Consider the following 26019-nt stretch of genomic DNA (forward strand, 5'->3'; position numbering starts at 1 on the left):
TTGGATTATGCAACACTTTAACACCTTACAGGACAGTTACATTCTCCAAAGATTTAACTGAAATACTTTCCTATGCCTCTTGTCAAATTTGCAGATGATGTTCTAAGCTTGTTGGAGATTTCTTTTTGATCCAGTTCAGTAATATTTAGGTGCAATGAACTGGGCAGGTCATTCCAAGAGAGAGAACACTCCAGGCAAATGTTTGCTGTTGGGTTAATTTGTCTTTTGTTATATAGTGAAGTCGGTTCAAAGTCCAGATGGAATTGCATGGTGTTGAAGTATGGAATCGTAGCCATGTTGGTCGCACGTAGCCATGTTGGTCACACAGGATAAGTCTCCAAGCTTCCCTGCATCAAAGCAACCCGAAACTATTAAGATTCCACCTCTGTGTTTGACTGTAGGTGTGAGGTAAACTGCTAACATCATCTCTCTGGTCTTTGTCTTACACAAGTTCTCATGTTGGAGTAAAAACATGTCTTATTTAGACCCAACTGTTTACAAAACATTCTTTCAGAACTTTCTTAAATGTCCAGTTCTTGTGTTTTTTGCCTTGTTCCTAGTTTGTATTGTATCAATAAAAGGAACATCCATGTGTCTAAAAACCAAGAAAGATGAAGCGTTTTCAAACCTCTGACAGGGATTTTAGGATGTGGGTAAAATACTTATGCAATTTATGCAGGTTTTTACAATTTCAGATTTCTGGGTTATTTGGGTGTGGACTACTGACATAAATCTTTTCAAGTCTAATCCAGATTGCAAGCACTACAAACTGCGAAATAGTTCAAAGCTCTTTAGTCTGCATATTTTTCTTCTATTCCTCAAAAGCATGCTGGTAGGTAATTTAGCAATGCCAATTTGCCTCTAGGTGTGAATGAGAGTGTGTCTGGAATACACTCCCATTCCTCACACCTAATGCTCCCGGGATCCCCAATCCCCATCACTATCCTGACAAGAATCCTTTACTAGACCAATTATTCTACATGAATGCATTTTCTATCAGTAAAGTGTATAGCGTCACTATTTTTAGTTCTGGCAAGCCGATTCTACATTCCCTTTACTCCGTCTGAGGCACTTCATCCCCTTCTCCAGCTCTCACACAGTTTTCATTCCTATCTGCTTGCCAATTCAGCCCATTACTCTTTCCCTCGACATGCCTAATGATTTACAACTTTATCTTAATGTTTAACTATAGTTTATTACATAAACTGATTGGCAGGAGAAAACCGACAAAACCAGCCAAGTACAGTATAAAAATCGGTCGACAGAATATGTTTTTGTCCTTTTAAAAAACAAAAAAAGAAAGAAAAGACAAGACCTCTAACATTCTCCGAGCTCCTGCAAAAACACAAACAGATGTGCTGAAGCAAATGGGCTTCCCGTTAGTGTTTATGAGTCTGGCTCGCTCTCAGGACGCACCGCTGCCAAACGGCTCAGCGTGGCTCCACTAACCGGACAGCAAAGGAGCCGAAGGCCGCAAAATCAGACATGACATTGCACTGTATTTCATAACATTCACTGGAGGTAACGGATGAAAAGTACAAGGTGATGGTAATACAAAAAAAGAGCTGTTGTGTGGTTAAATCCGAGATATAGAAATTTTATGAGGTACGTATGTACTCTAGCAAAACCTTCCTTTATGGTCAAATCGAATATGACATTGAATGCCATGCAAATCTTTGGAAAAACGTCATTAGTTCATCACAAGGAAAAGGCACATAGGCTTGTATTGAGTTTAGTGGTTTCATGCAGAGACATCAGCAGCCTCCCCTGTCATCTCATGAGGAATTAGTTTTTTGTGGGCATGGCTTTTGTGTCCTATATTTCTTTCAGCACGTTGCACACGATATCCCAATGTTCCTCACATGACAGCTGCACAATACAGCAGGCCGAAAGAGCATCCGCCTACTTAACCACAATTTCAGGTCTTTTACACAAATGTTATTTTAAAGTCTTGTTCTAGTAGCTCGGGGCCACCTCACAACATCCTGCTGTCGATGATTTATTAATTCAAATCATGCGCTATATAATATATATATATTGCATGAAAAGATCTGCACATCTGCACACAACACCTCAACTATATAATTACAATAAATGGTCATTCGGTGCCCTCTCCTTGAACTGCCACCTTAACGTGGTGGAGGGGTTTGAGTACTCGAATGACCCTAGGAGCTATGTTGTCCGGGTCTATATGCCCCTGGTAGGGTCTCCCAAGGCAAACAGGTCCTGGGCGACGGGTCAGACTAAGAGCGGTTCAAAACCCCTTATGAGAGATACTACATCAGGGACCGTGACGTCGCCCGGTATGGCACAGCCGGGGCCCCACCCTGGAGCCAGGCCCGGGGTTGGGGCTCGTATGCGAGCGCCTGGTGGCCGGGCCTTCCCCCACAGGGTCCGGCCGGGCTCAGCCCGAAGGAGCGACGTGGGGCCGCCTTCCAGTGGGCTCACCACCTGCAGGAGGGACCGTAAGGGGCCGGTGCTAAGAGGATCGGGCAGCAGTCGAAGGTGGAGGCCTCGACAACCCGATCCCTGGACACGGAAGCTAGCTCTAGGGACGTGGAATGTCACCTCGCTGGCGGGGAAGGAGCCTGAGATTGTGCGTGAGGTTGAGAGGTTCCGACTAGAGATAGTCGGGATCACCTCTACGCACGGCCTGGGCTCTGGAACCACACTCCTCGAGAGAGGATGGACTCTTTACAACTCTGGAGCTGCCCATGGTGAAAGGCGTCGGGCTGGTGTGGGTTTGCTTATAGCCCCCCAGCTCAGCCGCCATGTGTTGGAGTTTACCCCGGTGAACGAGAGGGTCGTTTTCCTGCGCCTACGGGTCGGGGATAGGTCTCTCACTGTCGTGTGTGCCTACGGGCCAAACGGCAGTATAGAGTACCCGGCCTTCTTGGGGTCTCTGGGAGGGGTGCTGGACAGTGCTCCGACTGGGGACTCCGTCGTTCTACTAGGAGATTTCAATGCACACGTGGGCAGCGACAGTGACACCTGGAGGGGCGTGATTGGGAGGAACGGCCCCCCTGATCTGAACCCGAGCGGTGTTCAGTTATTGGACTTCTGTGCTAGTTACAGTTTGTCCATAACGAACACCATGTTCAAGCATAAGGGTGTCCATCAGTACACGTGGCACCAGGACACCCTAGGCCGCAGGTCGATGATCGACTTTGTGGTCGTTTCATCTGACCTGCGGCCGTATGTCTTGGACACTCGGGTAAAGAGAGGGGCGGAGCTGTCAACTGATCACCACCTGGTGGTGAGTTGGATCCGATGGCGGGGGAGGAAGCTGGACAGACTCGGCAGACCCAAGCGTACTGTGAGGGTCTGCTGGGAACGTTTGGCCGAGCCTCCTGTCAGAGAGATCTTCAACTCCCACCTCCGGCAGAGCTTTGACCAGATCCCGAGGGAGGCCGGAGATATTGAGTCCGAGTGGACCATGTTCTCCACCTCCATTGTCGAAGCGGCCGCTCGGAGCTGTGGCAGTAAGGTCTCCGGTGCCTGTCGAGGCGGCAATCCCCGAACCCGGTGGTGGAAACCGGAAGTAAGGGATGCCGTCAAGCTGAAGAAGGAGTCCTACCTGGCCTGGTTGGCTTGTGGGACTCCTGAGGCAGCTGACGGGTACCGGCAGGCCAAGCGAACTGCAGCCCGGGTGGTTATCGAGGCAAAAACTCGGGCCTGGGAGGAGCTCGGTGAGGCCATGGAGAAGGACTATCGGCTGGCCTCGAAGAGATTCTGGCAAACCGTCCGGCGCCTCAGGAGGGGAAAGCAGTGCCCCACCAATGCTGTTTACAGTAGAGGTGGGGAGCTGTTGACCTCAACTGGGGATGTCGTTGGACGGTGGAAGGAATACTTCGAGGATCTCCTCAATCCCGCCGTCACGTCTTCCATTGAGGAAGCAGAGGCTGAGGGCTCAGAGGCGGACTCGTCCATCACCCAAGCTGAAGTCACCGAGGTAGTAAAGAAACTCCTCGGTGGCAGGGCACCGGGGGTGGATGAGATCCGCCCTGAGTACCTAAAGTCTCTGGATGTTGTGGGGCTGTCTTGGCTGACACGCCTCTGCAGCATCGCGTGGCGGTCGGGGACAGTGCCTCTGGAATGGCAGACCGGGGTGGTGGTCCCTCTTTTTAAGAAGGGGGACCGGAGGGTGTGTTCCAACTATAGGGGGATCACACTTCTCAGCCTACCTGGGAAAGTCTATGCCAGGGTACTGGAGAGGAGAATACGGCCGATAGTAGAACCTCGGATTCAGGAGGAACAATGTGGTTTTCGTCCAGGCCGTGGAACACTGGACCAGCTCTATACCCTCTACAGGGTGCTGGAGGGTTCATGGGAGTTTGCCCAACCAGTCCACATGTGCTTTGTGGATTTGGAAAAGGCATTCGACTGTGTCCCTCGCGGCGGCCTGTGGAGGGTGCTCCGGGAGTATGGGGTCGGGGGCCCTTTACTAAGGGCTGTCCGGTCCCTGTATGACCGAAGCAGGAGCTTGGTTCGCATTGCCGGCAGTAAGTCAGACTTGTTCCCGGTGCATGTTGGACTCCGGCAGGGCTGCCCTTTGTCACCGGTTCTGTTCATAATTTTTATGGACAGAATTTCTAGGCGCAGCCAGGGGTCGGAGGGTGTCCGGTTTGGTGACGACACGATTTCGTCTTTGCTCTTTGCAGATGATGTTGTCGTGTTGGCTTCATCAGACCAGGACCTTCAGCATGCACTGGGACGGTTTGCAGCCGAGTGTGAAGCGGCTGGGATGAGAATCAGCACCTCCAAATCCGAGGCCATGGTCCTCAGTCGGAAAAGGGTGGCTTGCCCACTTCAGGTTGGTGGGGAGTTCCTGCCGCAAGTGGAGGAGTTTAAGTATCTTGGGGTTTTGTTCACGAGTGAGGGAAGGGTGGAACGGGAGATTGACAGACGGATCGGTGCAGCTTCTGCAGTAATGCGGTCGATGTACCGGTCTGTCGTGGTGAAGAAGGAGCTGAGCCGCAAGGCGAAACTTTCGATTTACCGGTCAATCTACGTTCCTACTCTCACCTATGGTCATGAGCTCTGGGTCATGACCGAAAGGACAAGATCCCGGATACAGGCGGCCGAAATGTGCTTCCTCCGCAGGGTGGCTGGGCGATCCCTTAGAGATAGGGTGAGAAGCTTAGTCACTCGGGAGGAGCTCGGAGTAGATCCGCTGCTCCTCCACATCGAGAGGGGTCAGCTGAGGTGGCTCGGGCATCTGTTCCGGATGCCTCCTGGACGCCTTCCTGGGAAGGTGTTCCGGGCGCGTCCCACTGGGAGGAGACCCCGGGGAAGACCTAGGACACGCTGGAGAGACTATGTCTCCCGGCTGGCCTGGGAACGCCTTGGTGTCCCCCCGGAAGAGCTGGAAGAAGTGTCTAGGGAGAGGGAAGTCTGGGCATCTTTGCTTAGACTGCTGCCCCCGCGACCCGGCATCGGATAAGCGGGAGAAGATGGATGGATGGATGGGTCATTCGGTGCCACCCACATTCTTTTCTATAAACGTATTACCGCTTTATCTGTGTATAGCTGCTTTGAGACAATGTTCAATATAAAAAGTGCTACACAAATTCATCCCCGTATTCCAATCCTGGAGTCATAGATGCAGTGGTGGACGAAGTACACAAACCATGTAGTTAAAGTAGAAATACACAAGGTAAAATATGACTCCAGTTAAAGTGCTCTATTTAAACTTGCCTCCAAATGTTCTTTAGTATTCAAAGTACTATGAGTTATTATGGCTATAATCAGTGTTGGGCAGTAAAGCGTTACTTTTTACAGTAACTAATACTGTAACGCGTTACTGTTAAAAATAAAGTAACTCCGTTGCCGTTACCGTGTGGTGCGTTACCCGTTACTTTTATAAATGTGTAGACTACAGCCTAACCTGCTTACAGCAGCGACGCATTGTAGGATTGGTGGATGAACCACTGTAAACACGAAAAAGACGCACTGTGGGCGTGTCTCCGTTTATTCAGGTCTGTGCGGCAGTAATGGCGAGTCGAGGCGAGAGCAAGACGAGTTTCTCACAGTGGAAATATGCTCATTATTTTACTTTAGTTGAGTATAAAGACAAAAACTTTTAAGTCAAATGTAAGCTGTGTCTTTCTGGTTCGAAGCTCGTATCTACTGCGATAAACAGCAACTCCAATCTGTTAAAAAACACCTCCAGGAACTCCATGCCTGAGGAGCTAGAAGCTAGAAGCTAACCCGGTGTTCTGTTCTACATTGTTGATAGTTTTTATACTTCAGCTGTGAAAGGAACATTTTTAAGAGCTCAACACAACAGCAGAAGCCACTTTAGTTTTTGATTGTGAATATATTATTCAGCTTGTTTTGTTATTTATTTCAGAAATCCTTGTGATATATTCAGTTTGTGCTGCTCTGACTTTAATAAAATAGTGTTTAAAAATTACTTTGTGTTTAAGTCAGTTTTGTGTTTGTATAGACCATAACACATAAAAGGGCATTAATGGGAACATTAAAGAAGGTTCTTTAAAAATGTAACAAAAAAGTTACTTTTAACAGTAACGCATTACTTTTTGGTGTAAATAATCAACAAAGTAACGGAGTTACTTTTTGAATAAAGTAACGAGTAACTGTAACTAGTTACTATTTTTTTAGTAACGAGCACAACACTGGCTATAATGTTCCTATTAACATTTTTAAAACTGCACACTGACCTATTAATAGAATTATATTAATGGGTCAAACACTGATTGCTACTTTTTGCACTTTTGGTGGGTGGACGGACGGACGTCTGTCTGTCAAAATATTCATTAAGCCAAAACCTTTTCAACTACTTAAATAAATCACGCAAATAAGCCCGTGTGTGTTGTGGCGAGTTCGAGTCTTTCCATCATTTATTCCTCTCATAATGTTCTGCTTGCTGTTGAACTGACGCTGAACTGTGTGTCGGTGATAAGCGCCGATCAAAACACTTTCAAAACAGAGCTCGCGCTCAACCGTGATTGGTCGCTCGCTGTGTTTGACCAGTTAATTTTTTATCCACTCGTAATAAAAAGGAACAACCAATTTGAGCGAAAATGTAGTTGAGTAAAAAATTTAGTAAAAAGTAAGAGATTTGACTTTGAAATGTAGTGAAGTTAAAAGTCTCCCCGTATGGAAATACTTTAATAAAGTACACGTGAAAAAGCTACTTAAGTGCAATAACAAATTACTTTTTTAATGTCCACGACTGCACAGATTTAATGTTGGTTTGAAGTTGATTCTCAAGTAAGAAATACTCAAATCAAATTTAACTTTTTATTAAATTAAAAAAGTCAAAGTCCACACTACCTCTTTACCTTTCTCAGTGACATTCCTTCTGCGAAATGCTGCCTGATCTTCAGAATTGTAGACCAACTACATTCTGTACCATTCCGTGCTACGCAATCTGACAAAAATCCGTTTGACAGGTTGTTTAGGATCTCTGTAACATCGACACAGAAAAAAAAAGCGTAGACGATGCACACTGCCACCTGTATAATCAACATTCCCACCCATTCATTATAGACAATCAAATTTCTGGTACAAATTTCATTTGTGATGTTGTTACAAGTTATTACAAGTAATTAAAGCTTGACACGAATGCAGGAATTTTTACACAAAAACTGAACCCCCTGAAGTCATTCAAGTGGAAAATTCCTTGGCATCTAACAAAAACCTTCATTAAAATTTTGCAATATTTTCGTTTTAAATCTGGATTTCCACTGCTATTCCTTTTTGTTAATGTTGTTGACAGATTAATAGTAATCCGCTTGCCACAAAAGAAAGAGCAAATATAATGAAGGAAGTTGTTTAGTGTGTTTAGTAATGTTTATTTTCCTTAATACCTGTATTCACATGTTGTTATTATAAGCAATTATATATATAAAATTAATTTGAATCGGAATGCAGACTCAAACCCGCACCCGTGTCGAGACCAATTATTAACAATAACATTAACACTTGTTTGAATGTAAATTTAAAGAAGATGAAGGGTTATTAAAGGGGAAGAATGCTCATGATTAATGCACCACACCCTGCGACACAAATTTGGCTTGATTTAATATGCTATGATTTTCTAAACAGTTTTTTTTTCTGTTGCCTGAATGGGACAAAACAACCACTAACTTCCACTTATAATATAGCTTTTTTTTTATTTAAGTTTATGGTTTTCTTTTAGCAAATGATCAAAAATGACCATACACTTAAAACAATAGAATATTGAGAGACTGGGTCATAATTCTAATTCCAACTGTCAACTCATGCAGATCTGCTTGCACAAGGTCTGACACCCCCGTCTTCTTCCCTTATAAATGTATAGTATATAGTATATAAACAAATGTTTGTGGACACCTCAGCATAAGATTGGTACAAGCTTTCTGTACATCTCATCCCACGTTCAGTTGTGCTCAGATATGGGAGTGTGCGTTTGCTCATTCAGACAGAAGGACGTTAGTAAAGTCAGGTATTCGTGTAAGTGAGATGAGGAGGCCTGAGGGGCAATCAGCATTTCAATTCATTGTTCAATAGGGATGTGGTCCAAGTTGTAGAGCAGGCCACTCCAGATCTTTCACTCCAACCTATGTGAAAGAATGTCTTTAGGAAACTGGTTTTGCTACTGCATTCTATAGAACTCCGCGCCTATAACGTTGTGGTCACATTTTGAGAAAGCAGCAAATATGGCTGGAAAAGTCGTGCCCCAATTCTTTTGTTTATATACCGCATCTGTAACACTCACTTTGTCTTTATCATTCACACATGATCTCCCAATTTATCTCTCTAAATACTTCGATCAGAAATTGTCTTGTTTTTTTCAGCTTCCAACATCAAACATGACCCAGATGATTTAAATAGTAACATCACACAAGTACATCAGCAACAGTTTTTGAAAGCAGTTTGTAAACTCGAAGGTGAAGCGAAAAGGGACAAAGTCAGGAATACATTCAATCACAATTTCATTTAATGCTTTGAAGATCATAATTGCATTTATCTTCAGCGATACGATATGCCAAAACCCGAAGGTAAGAAAATCAAGGAAGATTGTCGTGTCGTCGTGTGTGAAAATAAAGCATGACATACACAACTTAAAATTTTATGTAGAAATAAGCAAAAAAAAAAAAAAAAACCCACAAAACAAAACAAAGCACTGGTTTTAATTAAAGGGTGATGCCGGGGCAGGTAGAGAGAACATTTTTGCAAAAAATGCTGAAGCCACTAAGGTTTGGGGTGCACTGGTGCATGCTCAGTTTAAGGATTTAAATGTATTGTATTTTGTCAACTCAACTGGAAAAAAAAGATAGAAAAAGCATTGATTAGAAAAACCAAAACAAACAAAAGATATAAAATACTTGCAGTCTTTACAGAATAATTCCCAGGTCACTACCAGTCTTGTTGAGAAATATATTTAAAAAAAAAAACAATATATTAGTGAAACTGGTTTCGATGGCTCATTAGTATAAACCCAGCGCTTAACAGTCAGAAACTGAAACTACTCACAATCATTTTAATGGCTTTGTTTTCCTCTGACATCGAAGGGGAATTAAACGCATGAACGCTTTTATTATAGCACACTGGTTAAAAGAACCCCGATTTGAGAAAAGAAAAGAAAAATGGAAATAAAGTACAGAAGCTGAAAGAATACAGGCGCTGAACTTTTTAACTTTCTAATAAAACTTATTTTAAGCCCTGAAGAAAAAAAAAAAAAGGCTGACATAAATGCAAAAGCCCGAAGTAGCTGTTTCCATGAACCCAATGATATTGCAGTCATCACCAATAATCACAAAAAGCTTAATAACAGTATATATTAATTATTTCTCACACGTGGCTCAAAAAAAAAAAAAAAAAAAAAAGAGGCAGAGAATGCAGACACATGGCCGCCTATACTACAGTGGGGTTTTCCCCCCAAAAATCAGCTGTGTAATAAATTATAGCATGGATTTGTATCTTCTGAGAAAACCAGGACTGAGGATAAGCAGGTGGACAATTCGTTTTTTGCAATATACATGTTCTTTCTTTGGATAGGTTTGTTATCTAGAATAAATCTGGGGGGATAAAGAGGTGCCAGCATTGCTAAAAAGGAAAAGGAAACTTATTTTGACCGACAAAAAAGCTACAATACGGTGCATGCTTTAGTCTGGGATAGAACTGAGATTTCAAGATTTCCAACCAGTGGAGGAACTGGATTTAGAATTTGCTGCCAAAATGCCCCGGTTTGTTAAGGTGTCTGAAAATGTTAGACAAAACTGTAAATGTTGGCACCTCTGATATTGCTTGTATTGCATTGGTGGACTCCTATCATGTGTTTCATCTCATTCCTTACTTGGTATATGTCATTTCTCATGGCTTATTTTTGTAAACACTGAAATGCAAATCCATCGAACAGTTTATTGGTTTTCTGTTGACCTCTTTAGTATGTAGGATTAAAAAAAACGCAGGACGTTGGCGCCGAAATGACCCACATCTACCTCAAAGAGTCCGATTTCTTTACAGTCAAAGGGTAAAGCACCAAAATATACATTCAGAAAACGAATAAAATCCCACAAGTTTTTTGGTTTCTGGCCACACAAGTGGAATGAGGATTTTAAGAAGGCAGAAACTCTTTGCACTGACATGGAATGATTGCAACACCGGCGCAAACGTCCTCGATCGATCTTCAGAGTCTGAAGGGGTGACCTTAAAGCTGGAAAAACACACGCACACCACAGACACACAATGCAGCTTACATTCTTGACACAATGCCTCTTTAGGCAAGTTTTATCACCTGTGGCTCAAAAGATGCTCTTAGTAGCTCAGTGAGCGAAGAAAAAAAAAACACACAAAAAAATAAAATAAAAATAAAAACCCCACACCCACACCACCAAATTTATGACCTCGATTCACACGTCCACTTTCTTTCGGTTCACCATCGCTTGTGCAAAGATGGCAAATAGATTTCCAAGTACTAATGTCTTTAAAAATATAGAATTCACTTCAAAAAGATAAAGATTGCTTTGAATCGGATATTCAGCTTTATAATGTTTGGTTACTGCAAGGCACGTTTGGTTACTGCATCTCGTCTTCCTAACAGACAGCTTTAAAACCTTTTGAGTTTGTTCAGGTTAAAAAAAAAAAAATAGGGGGTCAGTTTTATGGTTTGCCGATATCCACTGTGATTTTGGTAAACAGCTGGTCCTTCTCCACTCGAACCACTTCATAAGACAAGGAGTTGATGCCATCTTTGTGCATAGTCTCTCTGGTGTGTGCTATTCGGTCAAACCTGGGACAGGAAAACACATCGTTAGAGCAGTTAATTGCAGGCTTTCTGTAAACACATTGAGCAGCTTAATAGTGGAGTGCGTATTAGCAGTACTTTTCATTTAGGGTTGGCTCTCAACGCGGTTGAAAAACATCGCATGACTGCGCTTTTGTATTTATTAAAGCTCCATTAGTGAGTTAAATATGTGACAGCTGCTATAAAGTAGGATGTCAAAACATGGTGAAACAAAGGTGTTGCATGTTTCATGCTTTGATATGCAACTGCCAACATGGTCTGTGTACAAAGCAGTTTTCGCCTGATCTCAGATTACAAATCTAGTGGAAAGGAAAGCCTTCCCAGAAGAATGGAAGTTATTATACCAGTAAAGGTGGACTAAATCTGGTGAATTCTCAATGACTGAAATCACTGAATCAACCTTTTATGAGACGCACTGAAGTGGATGACAATGTTTTGAGTTGAAATTATATTCAAAAGTATATTTTACTGCCTGGTTGGCAGGACGGACAAGAAAGATTGAGAAATATAACAACTGAGTTATACGGGAAAAACAACTAAACAGAAGCATGATTCAAACGGGGTCGTTTGGCTTCTATTGTTTCTCACAATCCCAGAAGAATGATTTCACATTAAAATGTTACTCCTCTGAAAATAATGAAAGTTAAAGAGTTCCCATACTTTTCCATAGATTTTGTTGTTTTGGTCTTATGTCCTCCATAAAGATAAGTGTTGAACAAAGTTAATCATCACACAGTATGGATTTTGCCCATTGCAACAACTAGCCAAAAACCCAACTAGTGTTTATGCTGAGTAAACTTAGCCTGTTTACTATGAGCCCAATTCTGTAGCCAAATGATTCAATTTTCTATTGTTCAAAGGTACTCAGTAATCCTTAACTCTGTTACACCTCATCACTGTGTAAACAATGGAAATTATATCAGAAGAGACCTTTGTGTTTACTTATGAATAATTACAGAAAGACAGACTCTGTGTAAGGGGAGTGGAAGGCTATTAATGGGGGTCACAACACTCATATTAATCACCTTTGGGGGTTCGGGTCGTTCTTTTGGTCCCGTTCGTGACGAATCATCCTGCATTTTCCGACTGCACTGTTGGGTCTGGATATGGACATCCCTTTGGCGGTCACCCTGTGAGAAACACAACGCCATTCATTCATGAACGCATAGTTTAAAGTTACAGACGCTGTATTTATCTCCTCCACGTTTAAAAAGCCGCGTCACGTTACGTAACTGTAACCTGGATAAACCAAACTCGCTATGGCAGAAATGCTCGACGTGGCATTTACAAGTACTTTTTTTTTATTTAACAAGCAACGTTTTGGTTCTGTTTCTCAACTCTGCACTCATTAATTATCTTCTCCCAGGACGCCACCAAGAACGAAAACTGCCTGCAACGAGGAACACGGCTCGAGCTCTGCCCTATCATCTGTCTTTCTTCATTTTGTCTCATATTTGTACAACTATGCGATAAGGTTTTTCGGATGAATTCCAGACCCTCTCATTAATATGAAATAAAATTATCATAAATACATTTATAGGAAGTACATTTGAAACACCACACACACTTTTCCAAGTCGAGGATCTGCTCAGTAGTATATGTTTTGCATTACTTACGTCAAAAACAGGAAAGAAAAAACAGAACTTGAGAGAGAGAATGAGAATTAGAGAGAGATCTGCTAATGTGTGCTTACTTAAATTCACTGATTTTATCATACCTGTTGTAGATATCGTCATCCTCGCCTCCCCAGCCCCAGTAGTTATTTGGAAAGCCGTTAATTTTCAAGTACTGCTCTTTGCTCAGGGAGGACACACCGCCGAAGTACTGGTTATATGGAAGTCTGTGTGAAGATGAAATAAATACGTGTTTGGGAATTAGTATGTCTGTGTGAAAAAAAAAAGTGATGTGCAGAAGACACATTTGTCGTTTGCTATCTCAAAGCACCACCGTGCATACCGACATCCTTTGGTGGTATAATCTCGGAATCAAGGAAGTAGAGAAAAAAAGACGACCACAGCTCTTCCGCAGAAGCGCATGAGCTAGAAAAAAAGCTGATCATGATCAGGAAATGGTGCTCTGACACATCTATATGTGTGTAAATGTCTTTTGAGGGTCACCCAGACAAAGTAGAGCTTCGGCCTAATAAATCCATCACAGACGCTCTTTAAAAAAAAAAAAAAAAAAAAAAAAAAAAAAAGTAACAAGAAAACTGGTCCATTTTTTTTTTACATATTATTTGTCAAATTTATTTGGGGATACATGTACAAGCTTACAGTATGTGTAATTATTTAGGAAAATGCAAACGCACTAAAGTGGATAATTTTGTGTTATATGCACAATCATTAACATTTCTCTTGTCCCTTCATGATGATGATTTCCTTGTCAGATCTGTTCTGGTATTCCCCTAAGATCATGTCCTGCCTCTGTTTACAGTTAATGAATACGAAGGTTGATGGCTTTCCCTTTACTTTGTGCTGTGAGCAAATGTTGTGAAATTACAACCAGATGCCTTGAAAGCCCCGGTAGGAGTAAAAGTTTCTCACTGAAAGCGGGAGGAGGAAATGCTCTTAAGATGCTATTAAACACACACACACACACACACACACACACACACACACACACACACACACACACACACACGTTCACACCTGGCACAGATCCTAATCCATGCAAATGTGTGTAAAAAAAAAGAAGAGAAAGTCTATTTGTAGCAGCGTGTAGTTTCTGCGACGATCGTCCAATCTTCATTCTGTCTTTACATGTAATACGTTCAGACAGCTGTCTAACCATTATATACCGAAGGTTAAAGATTGTACAGAAAAATATAGACACATTTTCAACGAGCATCTGCCTCACTGTGGTCATAAGAGAAACAAATGGCTATAACCTTCCTGGCTACTCAAACCAGGCTGAACATTCGCCGATCTCTTTCACCAACAAAGTGTTTCCGTCTAGGGAGACTCGTCAGATGGTTACAGGTAAAACCCCCCCCCTGGAGATTAGCACTGCCTAAAATTCAAACTCAGCCAATCCGGAAAAACCGTGCTGCCAGGATCCCTGGTGATTTGCTTACTGAACAATTTAATATATATGCAGGTTTGCGAGTGTTTCTAGAGATCTGCAGGATCTCTTAAGCCAGGTTTGACCTACTTTTTAGTGTGTGTGTTGTGAAAAGGAAAAGCCATCTACATTTGAATGCAAACGAGGCTCTAGAGGACTGCTTGGAAAATAGGAAGGAAAAAAAAAAACCCAGGTGTTGCCGGAGATCGATGCAAATTAACCTCGGGGGGGGCTGCGACCCGCGGAGAGAACAATGACACAAAAGAGTAAATAAGTCATCTAGTGGACTATTCTCTTTATCAATTTATTCCTTGTAATTTATTGCACAGCACCTTTTCCCCATGGATTTAAGGTACCTTTTATATCATTATCATTTAATACAATTTAACACAGATGTGCTGAGTTTCATACATTATTCATACAGTATAAGACATGAATTTACAAATTTAGTTACCTGAAGCCAAATTTGTCCATGGAGACAGACAAGTGTCTTGGCTGCTCGAAGCATTTGTATGTGTTCCGGTCGTCCATGGGGATGAGGTCGACGTCGCTGAATACGAAGCATTCGTAGTCGTACTCCTTCAGAGCCTCGGCGTAGCCCACGTTGAGCAGTTTGGCCCGGTTAAAGGTCTCCTCTCCATCCTGTGTGAACAGAGCGGAGAAGAGCGGCGTTACACGATACACGCGAGTAACATACAACAAACACGCTTGTGCAATTGTCTACACTTTGACACCGTGTGCTAAAAAAATATCTTTTTAGATAAAATCCTTCAATTCAGCCACACAGTTTTTATATATTTTTGTAAAATCTTTAGTAAAAGTTTAAAATTAGTGTCGGCATCAAGCTCTTTCTTTTCCCCAAACAAAAGTGCTGCTGTTAGCAACGACTCATTCTTACCTTTATTTTCCTGCCGGTTGCTATAGTTTTATTGTTAGAACCAGGCTATAAACAAACAAAGCCTGACACCTGAGTCTTGTACGTTATTTGAATATAAAAGATGCAGAGTCTTGCATTGTTTTGTTTTTTGTTTTTTTACAACTGCCCTTACAGATGAGCCTGCCTGCCATTCAGTCGTCTGACAAAAAAATAAAAAAATAAACGAAAGAGGTGTTACACTAAACCAAGTTAGACGGTACGCTCTCAGATCTAATTTCTTTCACTGAAAGCACTTAGTCACTAAAGAACCAGAAATGCCGTTGGTGCTTAGCGTCAATTTACGAAGGTTTTCTTTCGACATAGGGTCAGCACAGGATAATAATCTTTATTTTATTCCCCACTAATCTGTTGATGTGTATACACTCTTTACATACGCATTAAAAATGTATCGTCTGGCTACTTAGGAACTAGAAGAAACACTTCTGATGGATGATGGCTGATTGGCTGTTTTTTATGTGCGCACAATACATAGCGGCTTGCGCTCGTATTAACGACCAGGGTTGTTAAAACTGCTCTGCATGCTCGGTTTTAAAAGCAGACTCAGGGTCTTCCTATTGTAGTTCAACCTCTCGATTTTTACAAAACACAGTTTGGCGTCTGCTCTGCTTTGTCTGCACACACATTCATAATAAATACTTCCAGTTCGCTGTCTTTTTGCGTCGGTTTGTTTGCATATCAGTGCACACCAAACATACATCACCATCAATCACCTGAGATCCAGTACAGTATCTATTTTTGTACTATGGGTACAAACTATGGGTAACAATCTTAACAATAGCAGATATCAGTGTATTCTTCTTACGGTTCGTCCTAATTGTTTTAGGACCTCCTTATAAATAAAACCACTCAGTATCAGTGTAACGAATGTGAGAATTCCCTGCCCTAGGACAAGAGCTCAAGTCGTCTCAAGTTCTCATTCGAAACCATTCAGGTGCTTTTTGGCTTCTCCCCGTCGTTGGGTCTCTGGAGGACTGGATGAGCCGGAGCGTACCAGCGGCCAAAGATCGAGTCCTTCGATAACCGAAGATGAATCCTATAAGAGCTTTCTGGTAAATGCGCTCTATGGTAAGCAGTAAACAAAGGAAGTAAAGAGAGGGAAAAAAAGGCATTCTCTTCTGAGACAGCTGACATCTGTTGCCCAAGGACACTGGGCTGTGCTTGTTTTTCATGGCGGGAGGGAGTGAGGGGTGGAAATACTCAAGCGTTTCCTTTTCTTTCCCTCCTCAGGATTTACCAGGAAATTTGAACACTTTAGTCTCTGTGACTTGTATCGTGATGAGTTTGCTGGTTGGGTGTCAGAAGCTACCAGTCTCGAAAGTATTCGTGGCTTTTTGGAATGGAATCTGTTGGTCATTATCTGCCTCAAGATTCTGACGTGTTAATGAAATGCTTTCCAGTTCTCAACACCTGTAGCCAACACCTGTGGCCTTGCTGTCTGCTCAAACTCCCACTCGCCGGATTTTCTTTATTGGCTTTATTATTCTGTTAAAAAGCCCGGATCGGATAACTGTACAAATAAACTACGGTACAATACTCCTATGTATGCACCTGAACACAAAATAAATACGTATACCTAACAATTCTGTGAGGGGAAAAAATATTAAAACCATATGAAGAAAGGCTTTATTTAAAACAGGAAGCGATTTGATGTCACTTCTGTGCATGATTCTCCGTGCTTTAACCAATAAAATTATAACCTTGTAGTTCTGTTGAGAAAAAATTAAGGGGGGGGGGGGGGGGTTCCAAAAAACCAGCAGTTTAACCCAGCCTTGGTAGCAACCCATGACTGGCTTTTAGAAAGAGCAAGTAGACCTTTTTCTCACCTTTTTCGTCACACTGCTGTTAGCGCCAGGTGCTGAAAGCCATCATGCAAAAGACCGGCAATTTGGTCAGGAAGAAGATGGCAGATGGCAGGTAGCCAGGGAGGGATGAACCGGGGTGGGGTGGGGGGATAAGAAAGAAGTGGAGAGGAAAGGAGGGGTGGCAGAGAAAGCGAGAGACAAAATTAGAGAGAAAAGTGAGCAGAGCAGCAAGTAAAGACAACATTCAGAGAAGACAGATTGTTTTTCAGAACATCTAACCCCCCTTTTTTTAAACACACCGTAACACCAACATAGAAGACGGAAATGTAAACTAATGCCTCAAGCGTGAAAATGAAGGCAAAGTAACTGGCAAACAGCCCAAAGAGATTAATATGTGTGAAGCATTCGATCATTTCCCTCATTCCCTATTTACAAAAGAACTGCTGTTTATTAAAGCTTCAGAATCACTGTACAAGCAAGCAGAAATGTCAGACATTTTGCACGGCGCAAAAACACAACACAACAAAACCTTGTCCAAGGTTTTGTTGAAGGTCCAAGGTACATTTCAAACTTTGACACTGTTGAATGTCAAGAGGAAAAATGATAATTCATGATTAGCGTGTTGCCCAGTTATGACCTACATTGGAAATGAATACTGGTGGGGGGGGAGTGTGTTGCGTCCCTCAGCTGTTTTTGATCAACCTAAACCCTCTGGCGAAATCTGCTGTCTTCAGCAGTGCAAAGGTGAAAACTTGGTTTTTGCCTAAACAACAACACCGGAATTTGTTTTGTCTTTACCTTCAGTCTGTCTTGAGAATTGCCATGCAAATGATACATTTAGACTTTTATTTATTGTCTCATTTTTAGACGAGGTTAAATGCTTTCACATTTGTACACTGCACCAGTAAGGCTTTTAGCCACGGTTCACCAGCATGGAAGTCTTTACAGCAACGAGTGCCTATTAAAACAATTCTTCCGATCATGTTGGTGGTGGATAGACTTCAGCACGATGCTTCAAAACGTCCAAAAAAAAAAAAGATTTTGGTAGTGCGTGAGAATGTAATGGTATATGCTGTATGATTCACGCCATTTTTCTTTTTTATCCTCATCAAAACCATTCCTGGCTGGACCCTGGCTCACCCGTAAGGTGAGAAATGTTTTTGCATAAGATAAAGGTTAAACAATCAGTTACTTCCCTGGAAATGAAGACGCTTGACTGCTTTGGCTGCAAAGATAAAGAAAAAAAAAAAATAAACTAGCCAGACTTGTTATTTCAGTCCAAAAAAATTTTTTTAACTTGACTTGACCTCCCGTAATGTGCTTATAATTACGTTACAATATCGCAGTTGTAGACGATTGTAAATAATTCAACTGGAGATTTTTTTTTTTTACACATGAAAAGACTAATGAGTTCAAATGCATTCTTTTTATCTGAATCCCAAAGTGGGCAGTTTGTAGACTCTCCTTTTTTCAACAGGTTACAAGAAATTTGATCCACTGTGAAAAATATGGGTGAAGCAATGTTCAGTGTCTATGCAACCGGAACATGAAAAAAAAATGAAGCAATAAAAATAAAACGCTGCAAATATGAAATTTCATTTGTCAGCCAAAACATTTCAAGAATGTCTGGTGATTGAACGTAGAAATATTCTTTATATATTTTCCCAATAGTGGCAGGTACATTTTTTACCCCTTGATTTGCTTGCACGCATACGTACCATTTTTTTGAACTGTCTGCGTTCCTAAGCACAAAAGAAAACAGAATGACAAAGGTAAGATGGATAATCCTAAAAATGTACCATACTTATTTAAAGAAAAAAAGTTTATTAAAGAAGGAAGAGGGAGTTTGGTTTTTATGACTGGTGATACAAATTTCACGCGCATTTTACCGTGTGATTGAAGATGGTAAAAAGTGTTATTAAATTAAAAAGCACAATTTTCTACTTAACAAAATTCTGTTAAGTAAAAATAAAAATAAAAAAACACAGGGAGGAGAAAAATATGAAAAGTGAACCACAGAGACAGCAATCGCAGCAGAGTACACAATGTACTTCTAGTGACTAAAAAGTGGGGGAGAGGAGGGTTCCTGTTCATGTGATTGAACTCTGTGTGTGTGTGTGTGTGTGTGTGTGTGTGTGTGTGTGTGTGTGTGTGTGTGTGTGTGTGTGTGTGTGTGTGTGTCTGGAATTTTTAGAAAAGCCGAAAGAATAAATTGTCTTAGTTGGATTTGCTCAAGTGCCCAGCAGTGGTAGTTTGGGAGAGCTAGGGCTTGAAAAAAATGACCTCCCAATCAGGAACCCTGCTACTAGGTGCTAGTTTCTCTGTGGTCCACTATCTGAACCATGAGCCCACAAATATGAGCCTTCTTCACACTGCTTTGTGCTGGAAACGTTAGTTCAAATGACAAGTCCACATGGTTTGCCACCGATAGACTGGAACGGAGCCATGGCCCAACTCTGAAAAGTCGGAACGGTGAAAACGCACCTCACGTAGAGTCAATGCCTGAACTCTCCGTGGCTGAATGAGCGCAAATCGCCACAGTCATGCCCCGAATGGAAAGAGAAGCTCCAGCCACACCAAAAAGAGAACCAACTCCATATTAACACCATTGCCCTTGGAACGGAATGCCCACGTATATGCGAAGATGAAGATGAAGCTTTTAATAAAAGATGAAAGAAAGAATGAGCAAATCTCAATCAACGGGTCATGCGGTAAACGTCATGAGTCTTTCGATAGGTCCTGCACGCTTCATATCTAACCTGCCCTCTTATTATGCGAGTTGAGAAGAACTCACCTGGTTGATGATGTAGATGCCATAGTCGAGCTGCTGCCGCTGCAGAATTGGGTGCAGGTAATAAAGCCAGTACTTTAGGTGTTCGTCTCGATTACGGAATGGGATGATGATCGCCACTTTCTGCAAAGCTTTGCAGTTTTTGGGTTTGTAGCGTCCTCCATTCTGCAGCACTGGGTTCTCTTTCCTCACCTGATCGAGGCTCACTGGATTGGAAAACTCGATTAGGAGCGGACCCACTGCAAAAGCACAGGACAGTGTTTGATTAGTTTCACAGCAACATCACACATTCATGCGATGCCTAACGTGCAAGCAGTAGTTAAAAAAGATTGTTATTAATACGGTATTCTCAGACCACAGACTTAAAGCTTTTCAACAGAAGCTACTACTATATTTCCCCGAGTTACTCAATAATAATGAGAATGATTACTCAGATAATGATGTTTAATAAGTAAAACTCTCGGGGACGTGTTGTTATTGGAAAATTGGTGAGGTGCTGCGATGAAAACGACTGAAGCTGTTACTAAAGCTGCCCTGAAAACATTCATACCACAGCAACTTTAACATTTGGCCTTAAGCTTTACTCTTGCGTTGAAACCAAATGTGCAGAAAAAAAAACAATGTAAACAATCTTGAGTCAGGATGATTGTTCATTTCTGCATTAATTTCAACAGTCAGCATAAACTCCATTCCCAAGTTAGTCTTCAATGTCTTGCAAGCAGGAAGATTTTCAATAAAATCTAAAGATATACTATATTTTGGGCCCTTAACCCTTCCTATATTTGTTTTTATTCCCTAATAATGAAAGAGAAGGTTGATGGTTTCACTTTTTGTCCGATTTCTTCTCTTTTGAGATCAATATATCTGCAGGATGTGTGTGAGGAGCTAAATACCTTAACCGAATCGATTTACGTCGAATGAGATGTGGAGAAAACCCCTTCTAATGGCACTTAGATGTCAGGCGGGCAAAGAGTAACAGGCTTTAGGAATCATGCACTGCTGATTTCTAAGAACTGAATCATCTTTTTCTGTGCTGCAGGCTTCACTTTGTTGTTCTCTCCCACCAGACTCTGGTCTCCACTACTGTTCAGTGAAAGTGCAGTAAAACTTGCACTGAGCCGCCACTTTCAATGGTATTAAGAAATAAAATCACTAAAGAAATACAAAAGGCTTGGGGCCGAATATATAAGTCTGTTATAAAGAGCAGTCCATCATTCCTCGTTCACTGTCTTGACTCAACTAAAGCAAGAAAGATGATCCCAAACATTTTGAAACAGAACAAGAGAAAATGAAATATAATGGCAATAGATTTCATTTTCATGAATTCTCATACAAATTGTGTCTAAAAAAATAATAGTTAGATAAACGCACATGAAATAATATATATATCTGCAGGAAGTCTGTGTGACACGCAAACACTTCAACGTGACACGTGGACCTGAAACAGTGAACTTTCTCGGAGGCCCTGAAGTCAAATTTCTGGCCGTGCAGCTGAACAAACACGCAGATGAATACAATGACGGCAGAAATAGGTTTACTTGGCACACAACGCGATCCAAACTCGGGAGATCAGGTAAAAACACTGGTTGACGTATCACACGGATGCACCGAGTAATCTGAAGATCAACTTGTCCATTTTGGGGACCTTGCTTATTGTTCTGCCTATAATCAAGACTCATAAATCATATAATCGAAGCTTTAACGGCATCCGGAATTGTGAAGCACTTCACATTAAACAGAGGAGGACTAGATGACTTCCATATAGTATGATCTATCAAGATCTATTGAAGTCAGGCTGCCAGGCAATGAGACAATACTCACAGCCCTGGTGGTCTAAGAAGTTCACCCTCCCATACTGGGTTTGAGTCCTGGCCTTGTGGTTGCACGGGCTGGTGCACTCTCTGTGCTGGCTCCAAGCTTGCATTAAATAGTGGGGGTTTTATCAGGCATTGGTGTTTCTTGTAAAACTAGTGGTAAATCATATATATTTGCCAATTATCTGTTGTGGCAACCTCTGATAGGAACAGCTGAAAGATTACAATTGACAATTTTAACCAACAGAGAAAATCACAAATCCTCTGGCTTTAGCCCCACTAGGCTAACGTTTCTCAGCAAGACTGTACTTTATTAATATAATGGTTTTTGGCATCTAATTAGGCAGAACACAATTACTGACTGCCACATTATCCAATAACTAGACATGCTATCATTTCCAGAGCAGTACACTAATTCAAGTTATCGTTAAAAAATTGTTCTCCACAATAAGAAAAAGAAGCATGAGCTAATTGTTGAATCAACGTGGTACGTTTCGAAACCTTTCCGCTATTAACCAACACTGCCTGGAAACATTACGAATAATACAAGCTCTATGTGTTGCTTCCTGCAATGATTGGTTTCTCGACTTCACCGTGCCCTTCAATACCAGCTCTTCAAGTCAATGTATCAGTTTGGTGCCACATGCCTGCCTGGTTGCCAGATGCTGAGCAAGCATTAAAAAAATAATTCTCTTCTTTATGGAAATTACCTTTGAAATGCAAACCACTTTTGGCTCTTAAACTATATTTTCCGCAGTCAAACTGCTCATATTTTTCCTTTTTTTTTCCCCCATTACACTCTGCAAGTGCAGTTTGGTGGACCTCTCCGATGCAGATATTTTCTAAACCAGCTGCCCACTAGATGTAAGCCAAAAGTAAAGTCTGTGGAAACTGGCAGGAGCCTGAACCAGCTAAAGAACTGAAAGTGTTTGAAGAGACTGAAACTGGAAAGCATTTTTCGGTTGGTGAAATAATGACGCCAGCACCTGAGTAGGAGGGACCCAAACATTTTTCCAGCAAGACACTGCTCCTGAGCACCAAAAAGTCATGGTTTCTCAACGGTGACGTGTAAGAACAGAAGTAAAAAAGCTTTCCCTAAAAAGGAGACATTATAGAAACAAACAAAAAAAAAATTAACTGAGGCCATATTAATAGCCAAGGTTTTGGAAAGAGATGTTCTGGAATAGCTTGGTGTCTGACTGCAGTGTATCCACAAGCTTTTGATTATTATAGTGTTTATGGTGCCACTTGGCTTAACTGTATTTTTCCCTTATTCCTGGAGTAGTAGACTTGTAGACAGTCATGGCTCAATGGTTAAGGCCCCGGCTTACTACTCAGAAAGTCAGGGGTTTGAGCCCCAGAGCCTCCCAGATGACACTGTTGGGCCCATAAATAGTTTTCTTATATTTTAAACATTCATCCACAGATTTTATATTTGAGATCAGCTCCTCTAATTATCCTTCTGTGTGCAAAGACCTCAAAAATGAAATTGGAATTGGGCGGTGTGTTATATCTACAACAAATCTTCCATTATAGTCTCCGAAAGCTTTTCTGGAATTTCTATTTGTTATTGAGTTTATTCATTTGTACAAGGTGTTCTTCAAGTTTCATGGTCCCGCATCGCTACTGATTAATTGATTTCTCCTCGCCAACCTGAACAACACCTCTTAACAATCCTGGTTGTGTTGACCGTGATGAATGAGAAAAGATTATTGTTTTTAGATAAGAATGTTTGGCAAGACATTATTTATATTAGATAATGCTTTGGTGTGAATAAACACACTAACTTCTGTTATTGCTTGTAATCAGATAATCGCTCTAGGTGAGAATATCTCTCTGTCGAAGCAGCCCATGATTAATTGAGTTTAAGGCTATGAGAAAAAATCTCTTGCAGTCTGAGTTGAGATAAAAGGTGCAGAAATCTGGTTCGCTACACCTAGTTTTGTACTTTTTTTCATAGCCGTTTATGCCCAAACTTTAGCATACAAGGCTTAAACTTGATCCTGAGGTTACTATCAAGGAGTTGTGCATGTTCTCCACTGTCCCTCTCCGGTTTTCTCCTAGCTGGCAAAAAACAATAGTATAACAACAATAATTTAATTGCCTCTAGGTATAAAATGCGCATGTGAACAATCTGGAGCGCATTCCTGCGTGAATAGTAAAACAATGACCTGGATTAAGCGATGCCTGAGAATAAATGAATAACCTGCTCCACCAGCTACTCTGCATGTCCCATATCAGATATCAGTCAGTAGATATGAGTCAGATTTAAAGTGTGAAGCAATAAATATGCAGCAGCATCCAACCGGTCACACGTGGTTTCACCCAAAATGGGACGTGAAATCTGGTCAGCAATGCTGATGAATACAACCATATTTAAGCAAACATAATAATAATAAAATAAAAAATAAAAAGCGTTCATACCAAGCAAAGGAGACGTATCAGGGCATTTTTCCAGCTTCCTCTCTTTAACGGTGTTGTTGGAAACTAAAGTGTTGTCCGATTTGGATACTTCGGTGGTTCCCGGATGCTGTTCCAGTTTCCTGAAGGTCTGAATGTTGTGCTGAGAGTTTTGTACGAACGATTGTTTGTTGTCCAACGATTTGACATAGTAGACCACAGTGACCAAAATGTGCAGGCAGCAAAGGAGGACAACAAGAGTGCAGGTCTTATGAAGGGCATTAAAAGTCACATTCGGGTCGCGCATCTTTTTTTTTTTTGTTGCAAAAAGTGAAAAAAGAAAAAGGGGGAAAAATGGGAAAGTGAAACCTATTACACTAATAAGTGGCTACTGGTTGAAGAGGTAAGAAACAGACTGTACTCTTATTTAACAAGAGCAGCTACAATAAAATGTACAGTATACCCTAATGTACAACTACACACACCTAGCATTTTATAACCAAAAAATTTAAATCCAGTGCTTACTTAGAGAAAAAAAAGGAAGGAATATTATACTTAAATATTTGACTTTAGGAAAAAAAAATACCCTCCTCACTTCCTGTTAAACAAACATTTAAAAGTTTTCTACACAGCCGGTCGGTCTGTATTATTAAAATAACTACCAAAATATATCTACAAATATCTCAAATCTTTCTGAAAACCATCTACAGCCTGTGCCCATTACGTGTTCTGTTAAACTAAACAGATTAACATGTCATTAGCGTTAGCATGCGCCCTCGCTAAGTAGCTAGCTTCGCTAAAAGGTACTCGTGACTTTCAGCGAACTTCAGTGCGCTTCTCCTTAGCTAGTGTTCCGCTTCCTCTAATACAGCTCCTTCACAGCCTTTCTGTTTTTCCTCAGAGGTATCCACATGTAATGGCAGAGAGGGAGAAAAAAAAACATTTAATCCATGGCCAGTTATAAAGAAATATAAAGATAAATAGAGAGCGTCGTTGTGACACGCTCTAGGCGCTGCTTCCCGTTACACTGAGGATGAAAGAGAGACGCCTCGCGCTACGACAAGCTCGCGTGAGCAGAAAAAAAAAAAAAAAATACGTCATCGGTTCTCTGACTCGAGGCGGCTGGAGGTGCTTCCACACTGTAAAACACTGCTGGAGTGCTTCCACACTGTAAAACCTGCACACCAGTTACATCTATCTATCTATCTATCTATCTATCTATCTATCTATCTATCTATCTATCTATCTATCTATCTATCTATCTATCTATCTATCTCTGTCTGTCTGTCTGTCTGTCTGTCTGTCCATATAACTATCTATCTAATTACGTCTGTCTGTCTGTCTGTCTGTCTGTCTGTCTGTCTGTCTGTCTGTCTGTCTGTCTGTCCATCTAATATATCTGTCTGTCTGTCTGACTGTCTGCATGTGCCACACTTCCACACTGTAAAACCTGCACTCCAGTTACATCTATCTATCTATCTATCTATCTATCTATCTATCTATCTATCTATCTATCTATCTATCTATCTATCTATCTATCTATCTATCTATCTATCTATCTATCTATCTATCTATCTCTGCCTGTCTGTCTGTCTGTCTGTCTGTCTGTCTGTCTGTCTGTCTGTCTATATAACTATCTATCTAATTACGTCTGTCTGTCTGTCTGTCTGTCTGTCTGTCTGTCTGTCTGTCTGTCTGTCTGTCTCTAACTCTGTCTGTCTGTCCATCTAATGTGTCTGTCTGTCTGTCTGTCTGTCTGTCTACATGTGCCACACTTTCACACTGTAAAACCTGCACACCAGTTACATCTATCTATCTATCTATCTATCTATCTATCTATCTATCTATCTATCTATCTATCTATCTATCTATCTATCTATCTATCTATCTATCTATCTATCTATCTATCTATCTATCTATCTATCTAATTACGTCTGTCTGTCTGTCTGTCTGTCTGT

The 26019-nt window shown here is 41.4% G+C and overlaps 1 protein-coding gene and 1 long non-coding RNA gene across 2 annotated transcripts; one reads left to right on the forward strand and one right to left on the reverse strand.

Moving 5' to 3' along the window:
* Nucleotides 1–8925: 8925 nt before the first annotated feature.
* On the reverse strand, nt 8926–25151 carry b4galt1l (DP-Gal:betaGlcNAc beta 1,4- galactosyltransferase, polypeptide 1, like). Its single transcript, XM_083566451.1, has 7 exons — nt 24086–25151; nt 19851–20086; nt 18775–18798; nt 14772–14959; nt 12975–13097; nt 12283–12387; nt 8926–11242 (listed from the first exon to the last, which is right to left on the reverse strand). The coding sequence occupies exons 1-7, from the start codon at nt 24366–24368 to the stop codon at nt 11113–11115; spliced, it is 1089 nt and encodes a 362-aa protein (XP_083422577.1). The 5' UTR covers nt 24369–25151; the 3' UTR covers nt 8926–11112.
* On the forward strand, nt 17078–17715 carry LOC310740067. The gene is made up of 2 exons (XR_014537561.1): nt 17078–17588; nt 17675–17715. It is a non-coding gene; the product is annotated as an uncharacterized lncRNA (long non-coding RNA).
* Nucleotides 25152–26019: the final 868 nt, after the last annotated feature.

Source organism: Silurus aristotelis, assembly GCF_946808225.1.
Source record: "Silurus aristotelis genome assembly, chromosome: 17".
Taxonomy (NCBI): domain Eukaryota; kingdom Metazoa; phylum Chordata; class Actinopteri; order Siluriformes; family Siluridae; genus Silurus; species Silurus aristotelis.